This window comes from Lactuca saligna, chromosome 5 (assembly GCF_052625555.1).
Source record: "Lactuca saligna cultivar CGN05327 chromosome 5, ASM5262555v1, whole genome shotgun sequence".
NCBI lineage: Eukaryota > Viridiplantae > Streptophyta > Magnoliopsida > Asterales > Asteraceae > Lactuca > Lactuca saligna.
Window position 1 is genome coordinate 248615178 of NC_136421.1, and position 21498 is coordinate 248636675.

A 21498-nucleotide genomic window follows, 5' to 3' on the forward strand; every position below is an offset into this window, starting at 1 on the left:
TAATGAATATGTCAGATATTTGTTTTAATGGTTATTTGAGTATGATAAACTAAAAAGAATGGCTTTATTTCATGACATGAATTCTGATGGATAATTAATGCATTCAATAATGTATTGCACTCGTGATTTGTTGATTTAATGCTAGAAATTTTCGAATTATGAAATCAACATCTTAGTTTGTTAGCTACAAAATTTTAACTTAAAAATGGAGTAGAATTAGTCTAAATTTCTAATATCGAATGTAAGTTTTCCCTTCTTTTTATGAGATGAATAATGGATTTGATACTTACTTTAGATGGATCTGATAAATGCAATGATGCTATACAAATCCTAGTTAGCTCATGTTGTCAATCTTATGTATTCATTACAAAGACATGATACATCTATCTCATATCATATTCTATTTGTGGTCCTTAAGGGAAGTAATGTTAGAGAGGGTGTACCATTTCTTCATCTTGATTAGACATATTGGTTTTAAATAAATAAATATAAATGTGAACATGGTTAGATGATTCTTGAATGCTTGGGTCCTTTGAGAAATGACTAATGAGGTTGATTTTAATGTAATATTTTCTTGGCCTTATATGACCAATGAGGTTAACCTCTATTTTCAAGGACGAAATTGTTTATGATTAATGTCTTCATTCAGACGAAAAGGTAATTAATCTGATAATAGATATATGATCCGTGTTTTTCTGTCTAAACGAACGTGCGTAATTGTTATAAACTCTACTGTATAGTAATTGATTGGTATTTACTTGACGATTACAACCATATCATGTGGTTTCCATAAAACGTTCCATTGATTTGATTGATTTTAATTCTTAACAACTTGCATAATTATGTTTCATATTTAAATCTAGAAGCATCTATGTTTTGCAAATCTATAGCTTTCTTTCCAATAGAGTTGTTGACTGGGGGAGTAATATACTATGTCATTATTAGTTACTTTACCATGAAGCCCATGGTGGTAGGCCATCAATAATAATGTTATATACACCTGCTAAGGACCTTTCAACATGTTTACATATTTCAATTATTGATAATATATTGATGGTGTTCAATAATTTTGAAACATGCCTCTCTCTCTCTATATGTATACTTGTGGTTCCTTTAGCAAACAAAAATAACAAAAATTCTTGATTCTCAGAAGGGTAAAGGGTATGAATCATTTTAATCTCTTCCACATCAACACCATATCAACCATTGATCAAATATTTTTACCATTGGTCAACTACCTTTCTTATTCCTTCCATCTTAGCAAAATGTACAAATACTAAAGCAAAAACTTGTTATTTTGGAATTACCAAAATAGGCCTATAATGAATTTATGATATTATGATAGTGAAAAACGTCAAAAACCTATTAAGTTAATAGAATGAATAATAGTAACAAAAACCTATGGTCGGACTCGGACTGGATCTGTGTAGTGTGGGCCGAAAAGTTAAAATAGAACCCGACCTGATATTTTATTATTTATTTATTTTTTGAAACTGAGTCGCGAAAGTATTTTTATTTTGTAGCTTCAAATCAGGTCAGAGGGGGGTATGATGATTCTGTAGCTTCAGAAGTTTGCCGCCAATTTGATCAACACATCGTAAGCTCTTTCACACACTCTCCCACCTGATTTCGTACAACTGATTATCGCTTTCATATGATCGTTTAGTGATCAATGATATCATATGGTATTCAGATGCTAAAATCGGACCTAAAATTGATTCACGAAATACATTTGGGTTTGAAATTATAATCGCCTTTTATTTGTGCCTTTTATTATTTTATAGTTGCAGAATGAAGTTTTGTCTCTGGAAATCCGGCATAATCGCTTATAGTCCGTAGGTCTACATCTAAAATGATCAATCGCATGAATTATGTTGAATATATAATAATATATTACACTCTTGATTTGTGTAATGTAAGCTAGTAGTTTTCTTAGCACAAAATCTAAAACCGATTAGAGCGATTTTGTTCGCTGAAAGTTATTGATATTCACATGAAACTCAAAAGATTAAGCAATTTGGCAAACAAAAGTCATGAATTAGGAGAAGGTTAATGTTTTTGTTTTGCTTTTTGCAAAGCATATCTCATTTTGTTGCTTGTAGTTTATTGCCATAACAAAAACTTTAAAACCATGGTGGAACCATTAATTCTACTTCATAACTCATAACTGATATTAGAGTAATATGTTGTCACATAACAATGTAACATATGCCTCTTGTGGAAGTTTTGAGCTTAAAATAGGCTAACATTTTTGAACTTAGAAATTGAAAATACTGTTTTAGATGTTGGAAAAAGATCTTAGATCGTATTATAGAACAGTATTTCACATGAAAAATAATAAATGTTCTATTTGTGGTCCTTCCAAGGTGATGAGATTAGATATGGCATGCTATTTTGGTATCTCCTTATCTTGATTAGACATATTGGTCTTGAATTTATGGTGTATTCAATGTTTAGAAGATTCCTGAAAGCTTGAGGTCCTTGAGAAATGACTAATGAGGTTGATTAATGTAATCTTTTTTTGGCCTTATATGATAAGGAAGCTAACCTCTATTTCAGGGACGAAATTGTTTCTGATTTGATGCTTCAATGCCTTCCTTCATACAAACAGGTAACCTGATAGATGTATGAGTTGTGTTTTTCTATTGAAAGTAGTGTGCGTAATTGTTAAAAACTCTATCATATAGTCATTGTTTAGTATTGTATGGTCAATATCACTTCCTTGATAATCACAATCATATCAATGTGATTTCTTGAAAACATTGCATTGATTTGATTTATTTTCTTGAAAACTTGCACAATGCTTCATATTTTACAGCTAGAGACCTAGAAACATGTATGTTTTGCAACATTAATTTAGTAATTTACCTATAGCTTTCTTTCCAATGTAGTTGTCGAGTAGGGTAGTATTATATAATGTCATTATAAAACACTTTACCATGAAACCCATGATTGTAGGCCATCACTTATAATGCTATATATATGCATCTACCAACTACTAAGGACCTTTCAACATGTTGACAAATCTCAATTATTGATAATAGTGATGGAGCTCAATAATTTTGAAACATGCCTCTATAATCTATATATCTACTCTTGTGATTCTTTTAGCAAATGTGAATTCTTCTTTGTAGCTCCCTTAGCAAGAAATTTTTGCCAAATAGTTGGATTTAATATTCGTATTTTGCTAGCCTTTTTCCATTATTGGGTTGGGTTGGGTGGATGGGTAATGAGCCAAAACGGGTAAAATTTTAGGATGGTTCATGATATGTTGGGTCGACCCACCAACATCTTTTTTGGTCCTTTTAGTTGGAAGCTGTAAAAGTTAATATATTGAACATGAGGGGTAATCACGTAAATGACACAAATTGAGGTGTTAGAACACAAAATGACCATCTTTTGGGAAACTATCACAAAATAACGACCTATTTCGTAAAACGGGTTTTATGAAATTACTTTAATTTGTAAAATTACTTTATGAATGGTCCCCATTTGCTTTTTATTTTGCAAAATAATACGTATTTTTTTAATATTAATAATTTCACAAAGTTTTAGTGTGAAATTGCTCATATTTTGATTTTCTTTTTCATATTTTCACAAAATATTAATAATTGCGTAATATAATTGGATTTTTTTGTTGAAAAGGACCAAAAAAGTAATTACCTAATTTTGCAAAACTCATTCTGATAAATGGGTGGTTATTATGTGATAGTCTCCCGAACAAATGGTCATATGCTTTTCTAACACCTCTCTTTTTTGTCACGTTAGTGATTACATCTAACTATGATTACAATAACTATTATTAACATAAGCATCTAACTTCTATAACAAAACAATGTTAGAAGCTAAATGTTAATAATTATTCCCACCATGCTCTTATAACAATCCAAAATAGATAGGTGATAAAAAGCAAGTATGAAGATTTGGTTAAGAGGGGAAGCAAATATTTATCTTCTTTATTAGAGCTCTCTTTATTGGTACATACATATAGACACAATGATAATAAGTAAAGATGCATCTGTTATATATATATATATATATATATATATCATGAATACATATACAATACAAATGTGATATACAGAAAGGATTAAATACATGTAGCTAAACCCTGTAAAAAAGTAGGGTATTTAGTATGCACTAGACATTATTAACTGTCAAATTTCTTTCTTGAATCTAGCTTGAAGCCCATGTTCTGGAATTGGAAATGGACTATACTGTATAAAGTTTGTTGAACCCACCAATTCCCACCTATTATTTAACAAAAAAACAAAATCGACATGGTCAAATTACCGAAATACCCTCCATAATTATTTAACATATTAACATCATATATAATATATATATATATATATACCTATACTTTGTAAGCATGTGGTGAAGTAAAACAAGCATCTCAACTTTTGCAAGTTCATTTCCTGGACATGCATGTATTCCATTGCCAAATGGCATGTATGTATTAGGTTTTGGAGGATTCTGCAAAAATGGAAATAAAGAGATTAAATAAAACTCCTAAAAAATCATTATCAACTTTTGTGTAAATAGTTTAATCAACAGGAACTGAAACTGTAACTTTGGGCAGGTGTTTCATTCCATACCTCAAATCTAAAGGGATCAAAGATTCCTGGATCCGTGAAAAATTCAGGATTGTGATGAATGTTCCGGAACAAAGGCATCACTTTCCACCCTTTTGGGATAAGGTATCCTGTTTGTTTATTTACAAATTACAATTACATCATCACACATTAATTAATTAATTAATTAAAATCACTTACTAAATATGTCTAATCTTTAAATTTGAAAAATAATCTTTTTTTTTTACTCACCTTCGTATTCAACATCAACTGTCGCTTCCCTAAAAGTAAAAGATATAATACTTGCCTTCCTCAGAGTCTCTAGTATTATCTGAAATTGATTATCGTTAATTAAGATTTAACTTATATACTATACCAAAAAGATTAAAATCAAAATCCAAATTTTATAACTACATACTCTATATGTTAGAGGCATTTGTCTTGTCTTTGACCAAGTCAACCCCCGTTCCTCTCCATTTTCGGATTCACATATTGCCTTTTGCTCTGCCTGCCATTATGTATTCCACCAGTAGAAATTCTTCAGTAAGTTCATTCTCATTCTATAAAACAGATTTACAAATATATATGTTAAAATTATTGAAAAAAGTACATTGTTATAATCAGATTAATCTCACCTTAACAAAATCTAGAAGCTTTGGATCATCGTGAAGATATTTGAGTATCCATGTTAGGACACTAGCTGTTGTATCTTGAGCTGCAAAAAGTACCCCGATAATATTATCTGATATTTGTTCATCACTTAATGTATTTCCCATTTCGTCCCTGAAGTTCAAGAGTTGTCCCAAGAGATTGCTTGCTAACCATTTCTTCTCCTTCCTTTCTTGGACAATCTCACCAATAATCCGATTAAGTCTTCTTCTTGCCTTCACATTTTCACATGAATCAATAAAATAATAAGTTATACAACACGTGAAAATTCATAAAATTCTTTTCTTATTTTTATTTATCATATTTACCATTAAAGCTTTATGATATGCGGTTCCTGGAAGGCTTGTCGGGAAACAATTGTAACCTTTTTCTAATATGCTATAATTCTCCTTCAACTCTTGTGTATATTTCTTCTCCAAGTGACCAAAGATTGACAAAACTCCCACCTCAAAAGCAAACTGTGGAGAATATATAAAATTATAAATACTTATGTATATGATATGTATGTAATTAAAAATGATATCATATACCTTTTTCATCTGGAGGAAGGTGTTAATGACTTGACCGTTTGACCATGATTCAAGGCTAGAAATGGCGATATTTTCAATATCGGTGATCAACTTTCTAGATGCTTCTGGAGAAAATGAGGTTTGAACTAGCTTTCTCATGCGAGCATGATAATTCCCCTGATGAAAAAACAGGGCTGAAGGTCCGATTAAGTTTTCTTTACTTTTTGGGTATGTGGGTTTGAATAAGTGAGGGTGAGTCACTAGCACAAAACGAGCTGCTTCAGGGCTTGCTAACATAACACATGGGTACCCAAGTATTCGGGTTTTGAATATATCTCCATACCTGATCATGGGAAATCAAACAGCATCATATATACAATATTTTATATTAATTTCTGCATGCGTACGTGTGATATATAATTATAAATGCATGTGATATATATGATATATGATATACGAACCTTTTCTGTTTTGAGGCGAAAAAAATATTGGGGTCTTGTGAATACATTTGGAGAGTTTCACCAATGCAAGGCCACCCCATTGAACCTGGAGGAAGCCTGGCTGTTTGTTTGTGCCTCCTTTTATCTTTCTTGAATAAACAGTACGATAAAAGAGAAGCTAGAAACATAATTAAATAGAAAATAGTTGTGAAAAGCTTCATTAATATTTAACACACCTCTCTGTCTCTCTGATTTTGTTGGGCTAATGAAGGGCGAATATTGGGTGTAGGATGCTTGGAGTTGCTGGAGAAGAAGAGCCTTTTAGTGGGAGGACAAAAGGGTGATGGGGTTTATATAGAGACAGATCTACCAGAAAGAGGTAAATTCCAGGTATATTTTACGTATTTTCCATGCCACTCGTTTCTTCGATATCCAAATTAACTATAATAATTTATATTATATACGTTACCTTTTTATATACGGACCCAATAATAAAGGTCAACTACCCTCTGGAAATTCAAATTATTTTCCATATTGACTTTTTTGTCTTTTCCTCAAAAGTATATAGTATATACCGTTAGACTATAAAAATCGGCAACTCCACACGACCTTTCATTCAAAATTATTTTCTCTCGTCCACATCATTAACCACAACCTGATTTCAGTTTTATACTACGTTATTCACAACCCAGCCTTTTATTCACCAAATTATTATTGATAATTAATCTTAATACTATTTAAGATAACAACAAATATATACAAATTATTCCATTTCAAAACAAACTAGTTAAACCGCTCATTCTAACCATAAAAAAAAAACTAAAAATATATATATATATATATATATATATATATATATATATATATATATATATATATATATATATATATATATTCATTTAAACCCATGTTAATTTTGTGAGACATGAGGATGCAATTCTAACCACTTATCTTGTAGATTAAAAAATAAAAATAAAAATTATAAAATGCAAAACAGAAGGAAAATTCCGAAAATTCCTCTTTTTAAATATTATTTTCATCATTTAATTTATCCGAAAAAATTAAAAAAAAATATTTTTTTTTAAATTAAACGTGAAATATTTTAATAAAATATTACACTGTAAATATTCCAATAGAATTCTTAGAATGTTAGAATATTTTGCTATTTTACTACAATTGTTACATATATTGAAATATTCTAATAAGCTATTATAATTATTAGATTATTTTAATATTCTATTAGAATTGTTTCAATATTTATAGTCTAGTATTCTAATATGATATTTGAATATATATATATATATATATATATATATATATATATATATATATATATATATATATATATATATATATATATATATATATATATATATATATATATATATATATATGGAAAAGTGAATATACCGTTAAGGGTATATAAGCTTAGGTACCCAAACACACCATAACACGTCATTTTGTATGATATAATTATTATAATGTTTTTAAACTTCAACTCCTAATATGTTTTACTTTCAATATTTTCGAAATTTCATTATTATATTTCTCTTACATCATATCTTTTTGCCGAATACCTAGTAGGCTATATATATATATTGTAGTTGAAAATGAAAATTATGTAAGAGGAAGATAAATGTGTAATTTATAAAAATATTAGAAGTAAATCAAGTTTGAAGTTAATTGATAAGAAAATTAGATAATTATAATGTATTATATGATACAAAATGATGTAGTATGGTAAGTTTGGATACCTAAGCTTATATACCCTTAAGGGTATATTCACTTTTCCCTCTCTCTCTCTCTCTCTCTCTCTCTATATATATATATATATATATATATATATATATATATATATATATATATATATATATATATATATATATATAGGGTTTAAACATGTGGAAAGAACGGTAAAAGAAAAAAACATTATTCATAATTCGAAAATTTATGGTTTTTTTATCGAAATAAATAAATAAATATATTGAGTCCTAACCCCTTTTATATCTTAGATTTTGTTTTCTATGTAATTTTTCAGTCTTTTTGGCTGTGAGAAATAATTGATTTTCTATTTTTCTATTTTTTTTGTTGCAAATATTTGATTAGTTATTAGGATTTCGAATTATGAATAACGTTTTTTCTTTTTTAACTGTGGTTTCTACAAGTTTAAGTCTTGAAAATTAAAAAAAATATAATACAACTACTAAACCATTAGAAAATTTGACTGACATTTTTGAATTTATAATCAATAATACCTTATTAACTGGCATTTTTGGATATAAAATTAAAAAGTTCATTACATAAAGAAAGTTACTAATTGTTTTTTACCATCCAAGTCAAACTAAACATGTAAAATGAATTGATAACGCATTTTTGAATTTATAATCAATAATACACTTTTAGCTCCTGTTAGAATATAAAATTATAATGTAAAATCCATGAAATATTTTAGAATTATTTGTCATGTTTCGGAGTTACATTCGAAATTATTCATCATATTATGGAATCATACATTGGATTTTGGACGGATTTTTTAAAAATATCAGAAGAGTTTTTTCTATTAAAAATTCGGAATGCCGGTTCTCACAAAAATATACTTAAACATACATTCACATATGAAGAAGTATATAAAACATTATGCCAATAAATATATATTATGCTTTATTAAATGCAAGGTTCTAAAAAGCTTGTTAGGGCTTCGTCATGGTTCTATGGCTTGCAACTGCTGTCAAGTTTTGCGAAGATGCTGCCTTAACTCATATATGTGAATAAAAATGAATAATAGTTGAAAATACATATAAAAATATTAAGTATATAGAAAACTGCTGTCTTAAGTCACGCTTTACAAACGTCGTGACTCGCCAAGACTCGAAAAGCTTGAGGCTTGACATTGCCGTCAAGTCACGCATTACATTATTTAGAACCTTGATTAAATGGTATAAATACTGATATAAAAACTATTTTTTTATTCATATATATATATATATATATATATATATATATATATATATATATTTCAATTTTTCAGAATTTTATTTTTTTCAAAAAGAAAATACCAAATTTTATTATTTTCAATACTCTAAAAGCATGTATGCATATTGGTACACAAATATTAAGACAATGAATAACTTTTCAAAATAGAAAAGGATATAAATTGCTAATAAGCATTAAATAAAAGGGTGAAAAATATAATATTTAAGTATTTAAGAGTAACCAATAAAAAAATAAACGTGAAAGAAAGGGAAAACCTCACAAAAAAACCAACGTATTTTCATTAAACACTTAAAAAACTCACTATATTATTTTTTAGTGCACTAAAACCCTTACATTTTCGGAAATTCTTATTTAAGGTTTTCTGATCTAAAAAAACCTAATATATTTTCACGAAAGTATTAAAAGATCATTATATTATTTTTTTTTAATGCATTTAAACCATCATATTTTTTAAAATCATACATACTTATAAAGCTAATATTTTTTCTTGAATCTCATGCATTTGAAACTTCCATTCTTTTTTTCTTTTCACCACATTCATTTGAAACTCCTATGATTTTTCAATTTCTTTATAATAATAATTATAATTTGGTAATTAGGTTAACTAAATATCAAATCTAAAGTGTATTCATATATAAACTAAATTTCAATATTAAAATAATATCTTTAATTTTACTTATAAAATTATGTTTTTTTAACTTTTAACATATTATACTTAATTTATTAGTTTTTAATATATTATTGGATATAAACCATTATCAATTTAAATGTATAATTTTTGAACAATTTGTATAAAATACTTAAATTATTAATTAAAATATAACATTATAGGCTCAATTTAAATATAAATTTTATTTAACCTAAACAACCCAAAGATTATTTTATAAATAGTTAAAAGTGATAAATTGTAGTGTCTTTCTAATAATGATTGTAAGTTGGTTAATAAGGCTAAATAAATATCAAACTTAAAGTGTAATCATAAATAGACTAAATTTTAATTTTAAAATAATATCTTTACTTCTATTTATAAAGTTATGTCTTTAAATTTTAACATATTATACTTGATTTATTAGATTTAAAATGTTGTTGCATGTAAACCATTATCAGTTTAAAGCTACAATTTTTGAACAGTTTGGACAAAATACTTAAAGTGTTAATTTAAATATAATATTACAATGTCAATTTAAATATAAATTTCAGTTCCACTAAAAAAATCAAGTAATATTTTGTAAATAGTTAAAAGTGATATATTATAGTGATAAATACAAAAACTAAATTGTAATATTAGTTTAGCTAAAATATTTTCTAAATATATTTATATAATCGTTAAAAAAATTCAAATAAGTAGTTTAAAATAACTTATAATAACAATAGTTAAAAATTAACTCTATATAAATGATTATATTGTTACCTTTAAAATCAAAAAATAATGTTTGATATTTTAAATAATTATAATAATAGAAATTAAAACATTAAGCAAATAAATTTTAAAAAATTGGTTAAAAATAATAACTATAAGTAATATTAAACCATATATAATATTTAATTTTATTGATGTGTAACTCATTAGTAGAAGTCATTCAAACGATTGAGATTATGAGGTTATAATAGATTTATATATTATCACATCATTCAAAATAATCAATATATTATATCAAATTAATATACGAATTATTATATCAAATTTAACAACAATGTTAGTGCTATGTTTTAAAAAATATATATTTGTAAAGACTTCAACTATATAGGTGTTTCTGCGCATTACAATGTCAACTCAAATATAAATTTCAATTCCATTTAAAAAAAACTAAAAAATATTTTGTAAATAGTTAAAAGTGATAAGTTGTAGTGATAAAAGCAAAAATTAAATTGTAATTTCAATTTAACTAAAATATTTATTAAATATATTTTTATAATCGTTAAAAGTTTCCAAATAAGTTGTTTAAAATAACTTACAATAACAATAGTTAAAAACAACTCTATATAAATGATTATATTGTTAACTTTAAAATAAAAAAACAATGTTTGATGTTTTAAATAATTATAATGATAGAAATTAAAACATTAAGCAAATAAGTTTTAAAAAATCAATTAACAATAAAAACAACTATAAATAACAGCAAATCATATATTATATTTAATTTTATTCATGTGTAACTCGCGGGTAGAAGTCATTCAAACGATTGAGATTGTGAAGTTATAATAAATGTATATATTATCATATAATTCAAAATAATCAATATATTATATCAATTTAGTATATATACAAATTATTATGTCAAATTTAACAACAATGTTATTGTTATATTTAAAAAATCATATATTTGTAAAGACTTCAGTTATATAGGTGTTTCTGCGCAACATGCGGACATTCGCCTAGTACTATATTATAAAGGAATCATTTTTTCTTTCATCACATTCATTTGAAACTCCCATGCATTTTTCTTTTAACTACATTCATTTGAAACTCCCATGATTTTTCAATTTCTTTTTAATAATGTTTATAAGTTGGTTAATAAGATTAATTAAATATCAAACTTAAATTCTAATCATATATAAACTAAATTTCAATATTAAAATAATATCTTTAATTCTACTTATAAAGTTATGTTTTTTTTTAACTTTTTACATATTATACTTAATTTATTAGTTTTAATATATTGTTGAATGTAAACCATTATCATTTTAAAGCTATAACTTTTGATTAATTTGTATAAAATATTCAAATTATAAACTTAAATATAACATTACAGTACCAACTTAATAATAAATTTTAGTTTAACTTAAACAATCCAAATAATATTTTGTAAATAGTTAAAAGTGATAAGTTGTAGTGTCTTTATAATAATGATTATAATTTGGTTAATAAGGTTAAATAAATATCAAAACCTAAAGTGTAATCATAAATAAACTAAATTTCAATATTAAAATAATATATTTACTTCTATTTATAAAGTTATGTCTTTAACTTTTAACATATTGTAATTAAGTTATTAGATTTAATATGTTGTTGTATGTAAACAATTATCAATTTAAAGCTACAACTTTGGAATAATTTGGACAAAATACTTAAACTTTTAATTTAAATATAAAATTACCGTGTCAACTTAAATATAAATTTCAGTTCTACTTAAAAGCACACTGAATATTTTGTAAATAGTTAAAAGTGATAAATTGTAGTTCTAAATGCAAAAATTAAACTATAATATCAATTTAACTAAAATATTTCCTAAAGATATTTGTATAATTGTTAAAAGTTTTCAAATAAGTATCTTAAATTAACTTACAATAACAATACTTAAAAATAACTCTATACAAATTATTATATTGTTACCTTTAAAATCAAAAAAAGAATGTCTGATGTTTTACATAATTATAATGATAGAAATTAAAACGTTAAGAATATAAATTTTAAAAAATTAATTAACAATAACAAAAACTATAAATAACATTAAGCCATATATTATATTTAATTTTATTCATGAGTGTTCGCGGTAGAAGTCATTCAAACGTTTGAGATTATACAGTTATAATAGATATATGTATTATCATATAATTCACAATAATCAATATATTATATCAATTTAGTATATGAATTATTATATCAAATTTAACAACAACGTTATTATTATATTTAAAAAAACATATATTTGTATATATTTCAACTATATAGGTGTTTCTGCGTAGCGCGCGGGCTTTCGCGTAGTCATACATACTTATAAAGCTAGTATTTTTTTAAAATCTCATGCATTTGGAACCCCCATTATTTTTTCCTTTCACCACTTTCATTTGAAACTCCCATGACTTTTAAATTTCTTTATAATAATAATTATAATTTGGTAATTAGGTTAAATAAATATCAAATTTAAAGTGTATTTATATATAAACTAAATTTCAATATTAAAATAATATCTTTAATTTTACTTATAAAATTATGTTTTTTAACTTTTAACATATTATACTTAATTTATTTGTTTTAATATATTGTTGGATGTAAACCATTATCATTTTAAAGGTATAATTTTTGAACAATTTGTATAAAATACTTAAATTATTAATTAAAATATAACATTATAGGCTCAACATAAATATAAATTTATTTAACTTAAACAACCCAAAGCTTATTTTATAAATAGTTAAAAGTGATAAATTGTAGTGTCTTTCTAATATTGATTGTAAGTTGGTTAATAAGGTTAAATAAATATCAAACCTAAAGTGTAATCATAAATAGACTAAATTTCAATTTTAAAATAATATATTTACTTCTATTTATAAAGTTATGTCTTTAAATTTTAACATATTATACTTAATTTATTATATTTAAAATGTTGTTGCATGTAAACCATTATCAATTTAAAGCTACAATTTTTGAACAGTTTGGACAAAATACTTAAATTGTTAATTTAAATATAACATTACAGTGTCAACTTAAATATAAATTTCAGTTCCACTAAAAAAACCAAATAGTATTTTGTAAATAATTAAAAGTGATAAATTATAGTGATAAATGCAAAAACTAAATTGTAATATTAGTTTAACTAAAATATTTCTTAAATATATTTATGTAATTGTTAAAAAATTTCAAATAAGTAGCTTAAAATAACTTATAATAACAATAGTTAAAAATAACTCTATATAAATGATTATATTGTTACCTTTAAAATCAAAAAATAATGTTTGATGTTTTAAATAATTATAATATTAGAAATTAAAACATTAAGCAAATAAATTTTATAAAATTAGTTAAAAATAACAATTATAAATAATATTAAACCATATATAATATTTAATTTTATTGATGTGTAACTCGCGAGTAGAAGTCATTCAAACGATTGAGATTATGACGTTATATTAGATTTATATATTATCATATAATTCAAAATAATCAATATATTATATCAAATTAATATACAAATTATTATATCAAATTTAACAATGTTAGTGTTACATTTTAAAAAATTTATATTTATAAAGACTTCAACTATATAGGTGTTTCTGCGCATTACAATGTCAACTCAAATATAAATTTCAGTTCCATTTAAAAAAACTAAAGAATATTTTGTAAATAGTTAAAAGTGATAAATTGTAGTGATAAAAGCAAAAACTAAATTGTAATTTCAATTTAACTAAAATATTTCTTAAATATATTTTTATAATCGTTAAAAGTTTCCAAATAAGTAGCTTAAAATAACTTGCAATAACAATAGTTAAAAACAACTCTATATAAATGATTATATTGCTAGCTTTAAATTAAAAAAAACAATGTTTGATGTTTTAAATAATTATAATGATAGAAATTAAAACATTAATCAAATAAGTTTTAAAAAATTAATTAACAATAAAAACAATTATAAATAACATCAAATCATATATTATATTTAATTTTATTCATGTATAACTCGCAGGTAGAAGTCATTCAAACGATTGAGATTATGAAGTTATAATATATGTATATATTATCATATAATTCAAAATAATCAATATATTATATATCAATTTAGTTCATACAAATTATTATATCAAATGTAACAACAACGTTATTGTTATATCTAAAAAATCATATATTTGTAAAGATTTCAACTATATAGTTGTTTCTGCGCAACGCGCGGGCATTCGCCTAATCTACGTTAATAAATAAAGATAATTTTGCCAAATGTCAACTTCTTATTGAATTTGACACATGTTATTTTCTTAGAATTAAAATTTTTTTTTCCACTTGTCATTTTTGTATTTTTTTCATACTTATTCAATTTCCACTTATTAAATGATACCTCATTGCTATTAATGTGAATTGATGTATATAATAAGCCTTCCAGTTGTGAATTCTTATTTCTATTAGTATATTAATGAATTCGATTTTTGAATTTATATTAATTAGTCTTATTAATATAGATTAATTGAGACAAATTACATAAATAATCCTTGTGGTTTACTTTAAATAATACTTAATTTTTACACATTCATATTTAACATGATTATTTAAAATATGATAATAGTTTTTTATTATTATAAATTGAATTACTTATTCATCATTTCATTTATATTTATTTCAAAATATTACTTTAGAAAATACTTAATGTCTACACCTTATATTTAATCTGTTTAATCAACCCATGTAATACACAGATCTCACACCTAGTTTTTTTTTTTTAATATAATGAATTGTAACAATAAAAACTGAGAAAAACTTCGTTTGTAAACCATTGATTACAAAAGGTGAGAAGAAACACAAATGCCTCCTTCCTTTGGTTCTTCAATGCTCACTGCCTTCCACATATCACAAAAGCAATTCGGATTAGGTATTCTTTAAAATGCTTTATATCATTAGGGGCCTTTAATAGGTTGTTGGGCTTGAATTAGTTTAGCCCTTAAATTATTAGAAATTAGAAACACTTGATATGTAATTGAGTTTAATCTAATTGTATATGTAAGTTATTTATTTTACTTTAACACGTTTGTGGTAAGTTATTTTATTGTCATCTATTGCTAGTTTATCAGTTTTATGTTAATAAATTTGTTATTAAAGAATTTCTTTCGTTTGTGCAAACTAAAGTTTGGCATATTGATTATATGCTTTTAAAAGTTAAAGTAAACTTACTTGTCAACCACAAAAAAGCTTGTATCAATGTTTATAAAATTTGTTTAATATCTATGCATAATTTTTTTTTTATATTAAAATAAAGTAATTTAATTAAATTAGAAAAAGTAAATCAAAAATAAAAAAATGGAATACTAGAAGTGTTACCACTCTCTACTAAATGCTAAGATTAGGTGTTAAAAGGTCAAAAGTGAGATGAAACTCTAAAATTTGACGTGACAAAGTGTTAGGAATGTTACCACTCCTCTTAGCCTTAGTATCTAATTTTAAGGAAGATAGAGAATTTAAAGGAATATATGGATAGATTGGTAATTTAACATTTAGGTGAAATGGTATTTTAGAGATGCCATGTGGCAAAATTTTATTCTTATATTAGAATATGGTATTCTAACTAATTATTATGTGAATGTAGGAATGATTATGAGTTAATCATTTTAAAAACCTAAATAAGGGTTAAATGGTAATTTTAACTATTAATTAATTTTAATAATAATAAATATTTAATTACCCTAAAATGTTGGATTACTTTCCTTAAATCATGTTTGCGTGCTTACCACTAATCTCAAAAACCCTATTTTCCCTAATCTTGATTCTTCGCCCCCAACTTAATCCAATACCCCGTCTCTCTATTCTCTGTCATCGTTCTTGGTGCCATAGTCACCACTGTCAACCCTTGTTACATTGTCGGCTAGCTACCACCCTTTCTCCCCCCATTAACTTCAATATCACCAACGTAGATGGGTGGGATGGCTATAGGAGTTCCTATACATGGTCCTTTTCCATAGCCTCGTACTTCGTTTTCGTCATTGACTCCATCTTCGTTTGGTTCGTAGTTTGGTGGAGGATTAGGCCGTCCTGTTACTGTTAGTATGCCCGAAGCTGCAACCAGTACTAGCACTCCATATGTATGCCAATTTCCTTCTACCCTAATTTCACTATCATAATTTGTGGCCTCCAACATTAACTTATGTGTTTACATTCAAGGTGAGGCAATCAATATCTGGGATGCAGGGAGTAGGAATGATGGGATCTCTTGGTTCTAATTCTTCAATACGACCAAGTGGAGTTCCTGCATCGCATCCACAGAGACCTGTGCAATCTTCTCTTAGACTATAGACAAGTGCTAATAATTAGACTGCATCACAAGTTAGTGCTCTTGTCTCTCATGGTCTAATATCAAATTGTAATGCTACATGACATTCATGATACATATAAATGCACTAGATTGATCATTGATGATGATATCAAGTTATGATCATCTTAACTGTAGGATTTTCAAGATCATGATCTTTTAAGACTTCCATCAGTTGGATCAAAGGTTGTAGAAATCGCTCGACGTATGCTAATTGGTGGACTAGGGTCAAGGGATTAATTGGCTAGGCGGGGATTAATCGGGTACCATTACTTATTACAAAATATTAGAAAATTAATAAATATAACATTAATAATAAGAATAAGAACAATTCAAATACATGGTTTGACCCTTTTTCTAGTATTCTTGTGAAACAAAGCCAATTTAAATACATCGAGCCAACAATGAAGTTAGATCATGCTCTAAGTAGATTGTTAAAGCAAGATGGTTTGTTACATTTTTGAACTTTTGAATGCCTCAATATGTGATGGAGGACCATCTGTTTCCCTCCCATGATCTTGCTTCTCTTTTCAAACCCATGAATAACTTGGTATATCAAATAACATCACTCAGACATTTCATCGAACACATGGAGTGCTCTAGTAATTTTTCCATTTCTCATCAAACCACCAACCATAATGAGTATTCCAATGACTATTCCAGGTGACTATTTCGAAAACCATCTTCTCAGAACACAATCACATCGTATCTATCGGGTTACATTTATAGTACATATCCAAAAGAAAGAACATATAATCGAAAATCAACACAGCTAGAGAGAAGACAAAGGGTGCAATCATACCCCTTGAATTCTTTTCTTGCAATTAATCTGATTCGAGATAGAAGAACTTACATATTTCAATTTCAGAAACGAAATTGGAACTAACCTATTTATTAGTCTGAGAGTAATCAACCATATACTCAGAGACAAATGTAGATGGTGTTTGTGTAAAAGGAGACACAACCAGAGCAAAAAGCGATGATTTTGAAATTTCGGAGGAAACAACTCCATCGAGTTTGATGGAGAAGATGAGGCCTAATCGATTAGAAATTGGATCGAGATATGTCGATGATATTGGTAAAGAACAGTGTTGTCGTCGTTCATCTTCATCCGTGAATGTGTTCTTAGAGATTTCGAGTGTAGAGGCACCAAAATCAACTTCAATCGGTGGTGGGATAATAGATGAAGGCAATGAATGCTTTAACAGGTTACAAGTCTCCCATGTGTAAAGTGTTAAAATTCTCCTACATCGTTGGTGGGATATTAGATAAAGGCAACTTATTCTATAAAAAAGGGATCTAGCTCCTTTGAGAATCAAACCCAGCTAAGCTTTAGGCTAGCCAGCTCCTTTGAGTTTGTGGGTCTTTTAGAGTTAGCCAAGTTGTGTTAGCGAGCTGGCTACATTGACCTGGCGGGTTTTTTAATATTTGGCATGATTTGGTCCGATTAGGCGTCAAAATTGGTCCGATTTAGTCCGATTTGGACCGAATTGGATTGACTTTGACCGATATTGACCAGTGCCGATTAATTAACCCTCTAACACATATTCGTAGGCTGTTGGAGTCCTCCAAGCATTTAGGCGCCGATTAATCGGTCGCCTAGACTGATTTTTACAACACCGGTTGGATCACAAGGAACGCCTTCACCAACTACACCATAAACCTCACAGCCTCATAATCAACCATGGCTATCTTCCACCTCACAAGGCAAGCCTCCTCTTGCACCACCATCATTCAGACCACAAATAAGTCCTCAATCATTACAAAAGAAAAAACTTGAATTTAGTGAACTGGGATCTTTTTATAGAATTTCTTTTTTATTAGTATCGTTTGTCTACTTGTTCTAGAATTCAATACTCAGGGTCCAAAAATGTATTTTTTTTTTGAGGTTTTTTTTTTTAAAGTCTTTGGTTCTTCTTCCAACTAATATGACAAAATTTGGTCCTTATTTGAGGTTTTTGTAATGTTTTTTGGACTCCGTTCCAAGTAGCATGACTATCTTATTGGGGTCAAAATTGCAAAAACCAGCTATATGAACCAAAAATGTTACAAAAATCTCAAATAAGTACCAAAATTGCAAGAAAAAACTTGTTGGGACCAAAATTGCAATAAATACAATACTCAAGGATCAAAAGGTAATTTACTTCAAATGTTAATTTGAGCTTTTGATACTTGTTTGTGATGGTTTCAGTTTGGTAATGATGTTCACCGAGAGCGACTAGCTGCGGTATATAAAATATTCTAAATTTCCATTTTGTATTCATATATAATAATGGTGAGGGTAATTCTGCCAGAATTGAATCTTGAATTTCAATTATGTCGGAATGAAATCTCGAATTTCGATTCTGTCGGAATTGAATCTCAATATTTTCTCTATGATTTGTACATTTTCTACAATTCTTGGTTATGAGTTTTTGTAACACCCCAATTTTGGTATAATATTTATATTCTATTTATTGTTATTTTTCTTCATGTTTTAAGGGGGGACTCGACGAGTCGGTAGCTGGACTCGTCGAGTAGGGTCGCGATTTCGAACACGTTTAAGTTGGCGACTCGACGAGTCCATATTCCGAACTCGGCGAGTCCGCCAGTCTGGATGATACCCTAATTTCAAGGGTTTGCACCCTATTTAAACAACTTTTGGGGCCTCAAGTCAGCCCCCATCACCCCTCAGAGCATCATTCTCGAAACCCTAGAGCCCTCTTTGCATTTTGTGTGATTTTGGTGTGTTATTTGAAGATTTTGAGAGATAAAGGAAGGTAGATCAAGAAGAGAAGAAGGAGATCCTAGATCCTTGAGGAATTTCAGAAGCAAGTAAGGTATATCTTGGCCCTTTTCTGTTTCTATGCTTAAATCTCCTTTTTGAAGCCATTAAAGCCATTCTTGAACCATTTCTTAGCTTAATAGTAGCATAGAGGACTCATGGAGTTGATTAGCCTTCGGATTTAGCTAGATTTGAACTCCGGAAGCTTAGATCTAACACCTTTATGGATCCATTTTGCATGAAAGCTTTAGATCTACTATTACAGTGTGCTTTGAACCTTAAAACCTTCATTTGATGTTATTTACACGTAAAGTTGGAAACTTTACGTGTAAATCAAGTCGCAGGAACCCAGATCTATTAATGATATGGAATGGTTTCAAGCAGAATCGAGTATATAATGTTTGCATGCATGCGACTCGGCGAGTCGAGTCGCGAGTCCCCTGTGTTTCCTTTTTCGAGTTATGCCGAGTGGAAGCAGTGAGTGAGAGGTGGACTCGGTGAGCTAGGAGGTTAGACTCATTTGTGGAAGAACTCGACGAGTTAATGCCCTGACTCGGCGAGTTCAAGGCCATCTTCATACTTCAAGAACAGACTCGACGAGTTGTTCATACAACTCGACGAGTCACAGCTAGAATGATCATCTGATGAAGGAGAACTCGACGAGTTGTTCATACAACTCGACGAGTAGGATGTAGATAGTCGGAGTGTTAGTAGCGAAGAGGAACTCGCCGAGTTTGCGCCAAAACTCGACGAGTAGTAGCGAGTGGAATCAAGAAAGTAAGAGTAAGGACTCGACAAGTTGGTGACCCAACTCGACGAGTCAGGTCAACTGAATGTTGACTTTGACAGTTAGGTTGACTTGGACCAGGGGTAGGAGAGTCATTTTATCCTCAGTATTATTGTTATCAGTATTTGAGTGATGGTGCTCATGGATATTGTAGCCAGGGTGAAACCGGAGATGCAACAGACAGATTCCGGAGCAGTCCTTTCAGCAGCTAGGCTATGAGGTGAGTTTCCTTCCGGTAGGAACGGGTCTAAGGCCACAATGCTGACCCGTTTAGTTAGTAGTAGTTTCCGGACTTCGGTCCGATGTAGTTGTTAGTGTGTTTGATGCCTTCGTGGCTCATACATGATTTATGTGTTTTGTGTTATGGGCTACGGCCTGACGTAGTATACAATATATTAGTTTATGATGATGTGTGTTATGCTAGTTGATACGTGTTTATGTTATGCTATGATCAGTTAGTTCCGGATTTCGGTCCGATGCAGTTAGTTCCGGACATCGGTCCGATGAAGGGGACAAGGTCCCAGTCAGTTCCGGACTACGGTCCGATGCAGTTTCCGGGCTTCGGTCCGATGCAGTGGGCAAGGCCCAGTACGTGTTTATATGTTATTGTATGGTATGTGGTAGTTTGGGGGAGCTCACTAAGCTTCATGCTTACAGTTTCAGTTTTGGTTTCAAGTACTTCCGCAAGTAAGGGGAAGAGTTCGGGATGATGGCATTGCACACACCACAACTTCGGTCTTTATCCTGGGAGTTTGTTTTGATTTGTAATTTGATTTGATACAGTTGTTTCACGATATTTTATTATGAGTTGAGATATTTGACGTATGGTTTTTATGATATGACAATCAGTATATGATTTTTATTATTATTTAAACAAAAAATTTTGGGTCGTATTTTGGAATGTTACAGTTTTGGTGCAATTCACAAGTATGTAGATTTGTACAAAGGACTTTAAGTTTTTTTTTTTTTTTTTTTTTTTTTTTTTTTTTTTTTTTTTTGCATTTAGTGATGAACTATTTTTTCAGAATGGT

The 21498-nt window shown here is 28.0% G+C and overlaps 1 protein-coding gene and 1 long non-coding RNA gene across 6 annotated transcripts; one reads left to right on the forward strand and one right to left on the reverse strand.

Annotated features, from left to right (window-relative positions):
* Nucleotides 1–1518: 1518 nt before the first annotated feature.
* LOC145047312 (uncharacterized) lies at nucleotides 1519–21346 on the forward strand. Of its 5 annotated transcripts, XR_013682188.1 has the most exons (5): nucleotides 1519–1597; nucleotides 2560–2611; nucleotides 4583–4700; nucleotides 6482–6582; nucleotides 15403–15671. It is a non-coding gene; the product is annotated as an uncharacterized LOC145047312 (long non-coding RNA). The 5 variants fall into 5 exon arrangements; XR_013682186.1 differs by lacking the exons at nucleotides 4583–4700; nucleotides 15403–15671 and adding an exon at nucleotides 21125–21346; XR_013682187.1 differs by lacking the exons at nucleotides 4583–4700; nucleotides 15403–15671 and adding an exon at nucleotides 21125–21346 and having other exon boundaries at nucleotides 6482–6571.
* CYP707A4 (cytochrome P450, family 707, subfamily A, polypeptide 4) lies at nucleotides 3971–6579 on the reverse strand. The gene is made up of 9 exons (XM_078995566.1): nucleotides 6214–6579; nucleotides 5774–6095; nucleotides 5552–5701; nucleotides 5210–5458; nucleotides 4993–5082; nucleotides 4827–4905; nucleotides 4599–4705; nucleotides 4358–4476; nucleotides 3971–4251 (listed from the first exon to the last, which is right to left on the reverse strand). The coding sequence occupies exons 1-9, from the start codon at nucleotides 6411–6413 to the stop codon at nucleotides 4158–4160; spliced, it is 1410 nt and encodes a 469-aa protein (XP_078851692.1). The 5' UTR covers nucleotides 6414–6579; the 3' UTR covers nucleotides 3971–4157.
* Nucleotides 21347–21498: the final 152 nt, after the last annotated feature.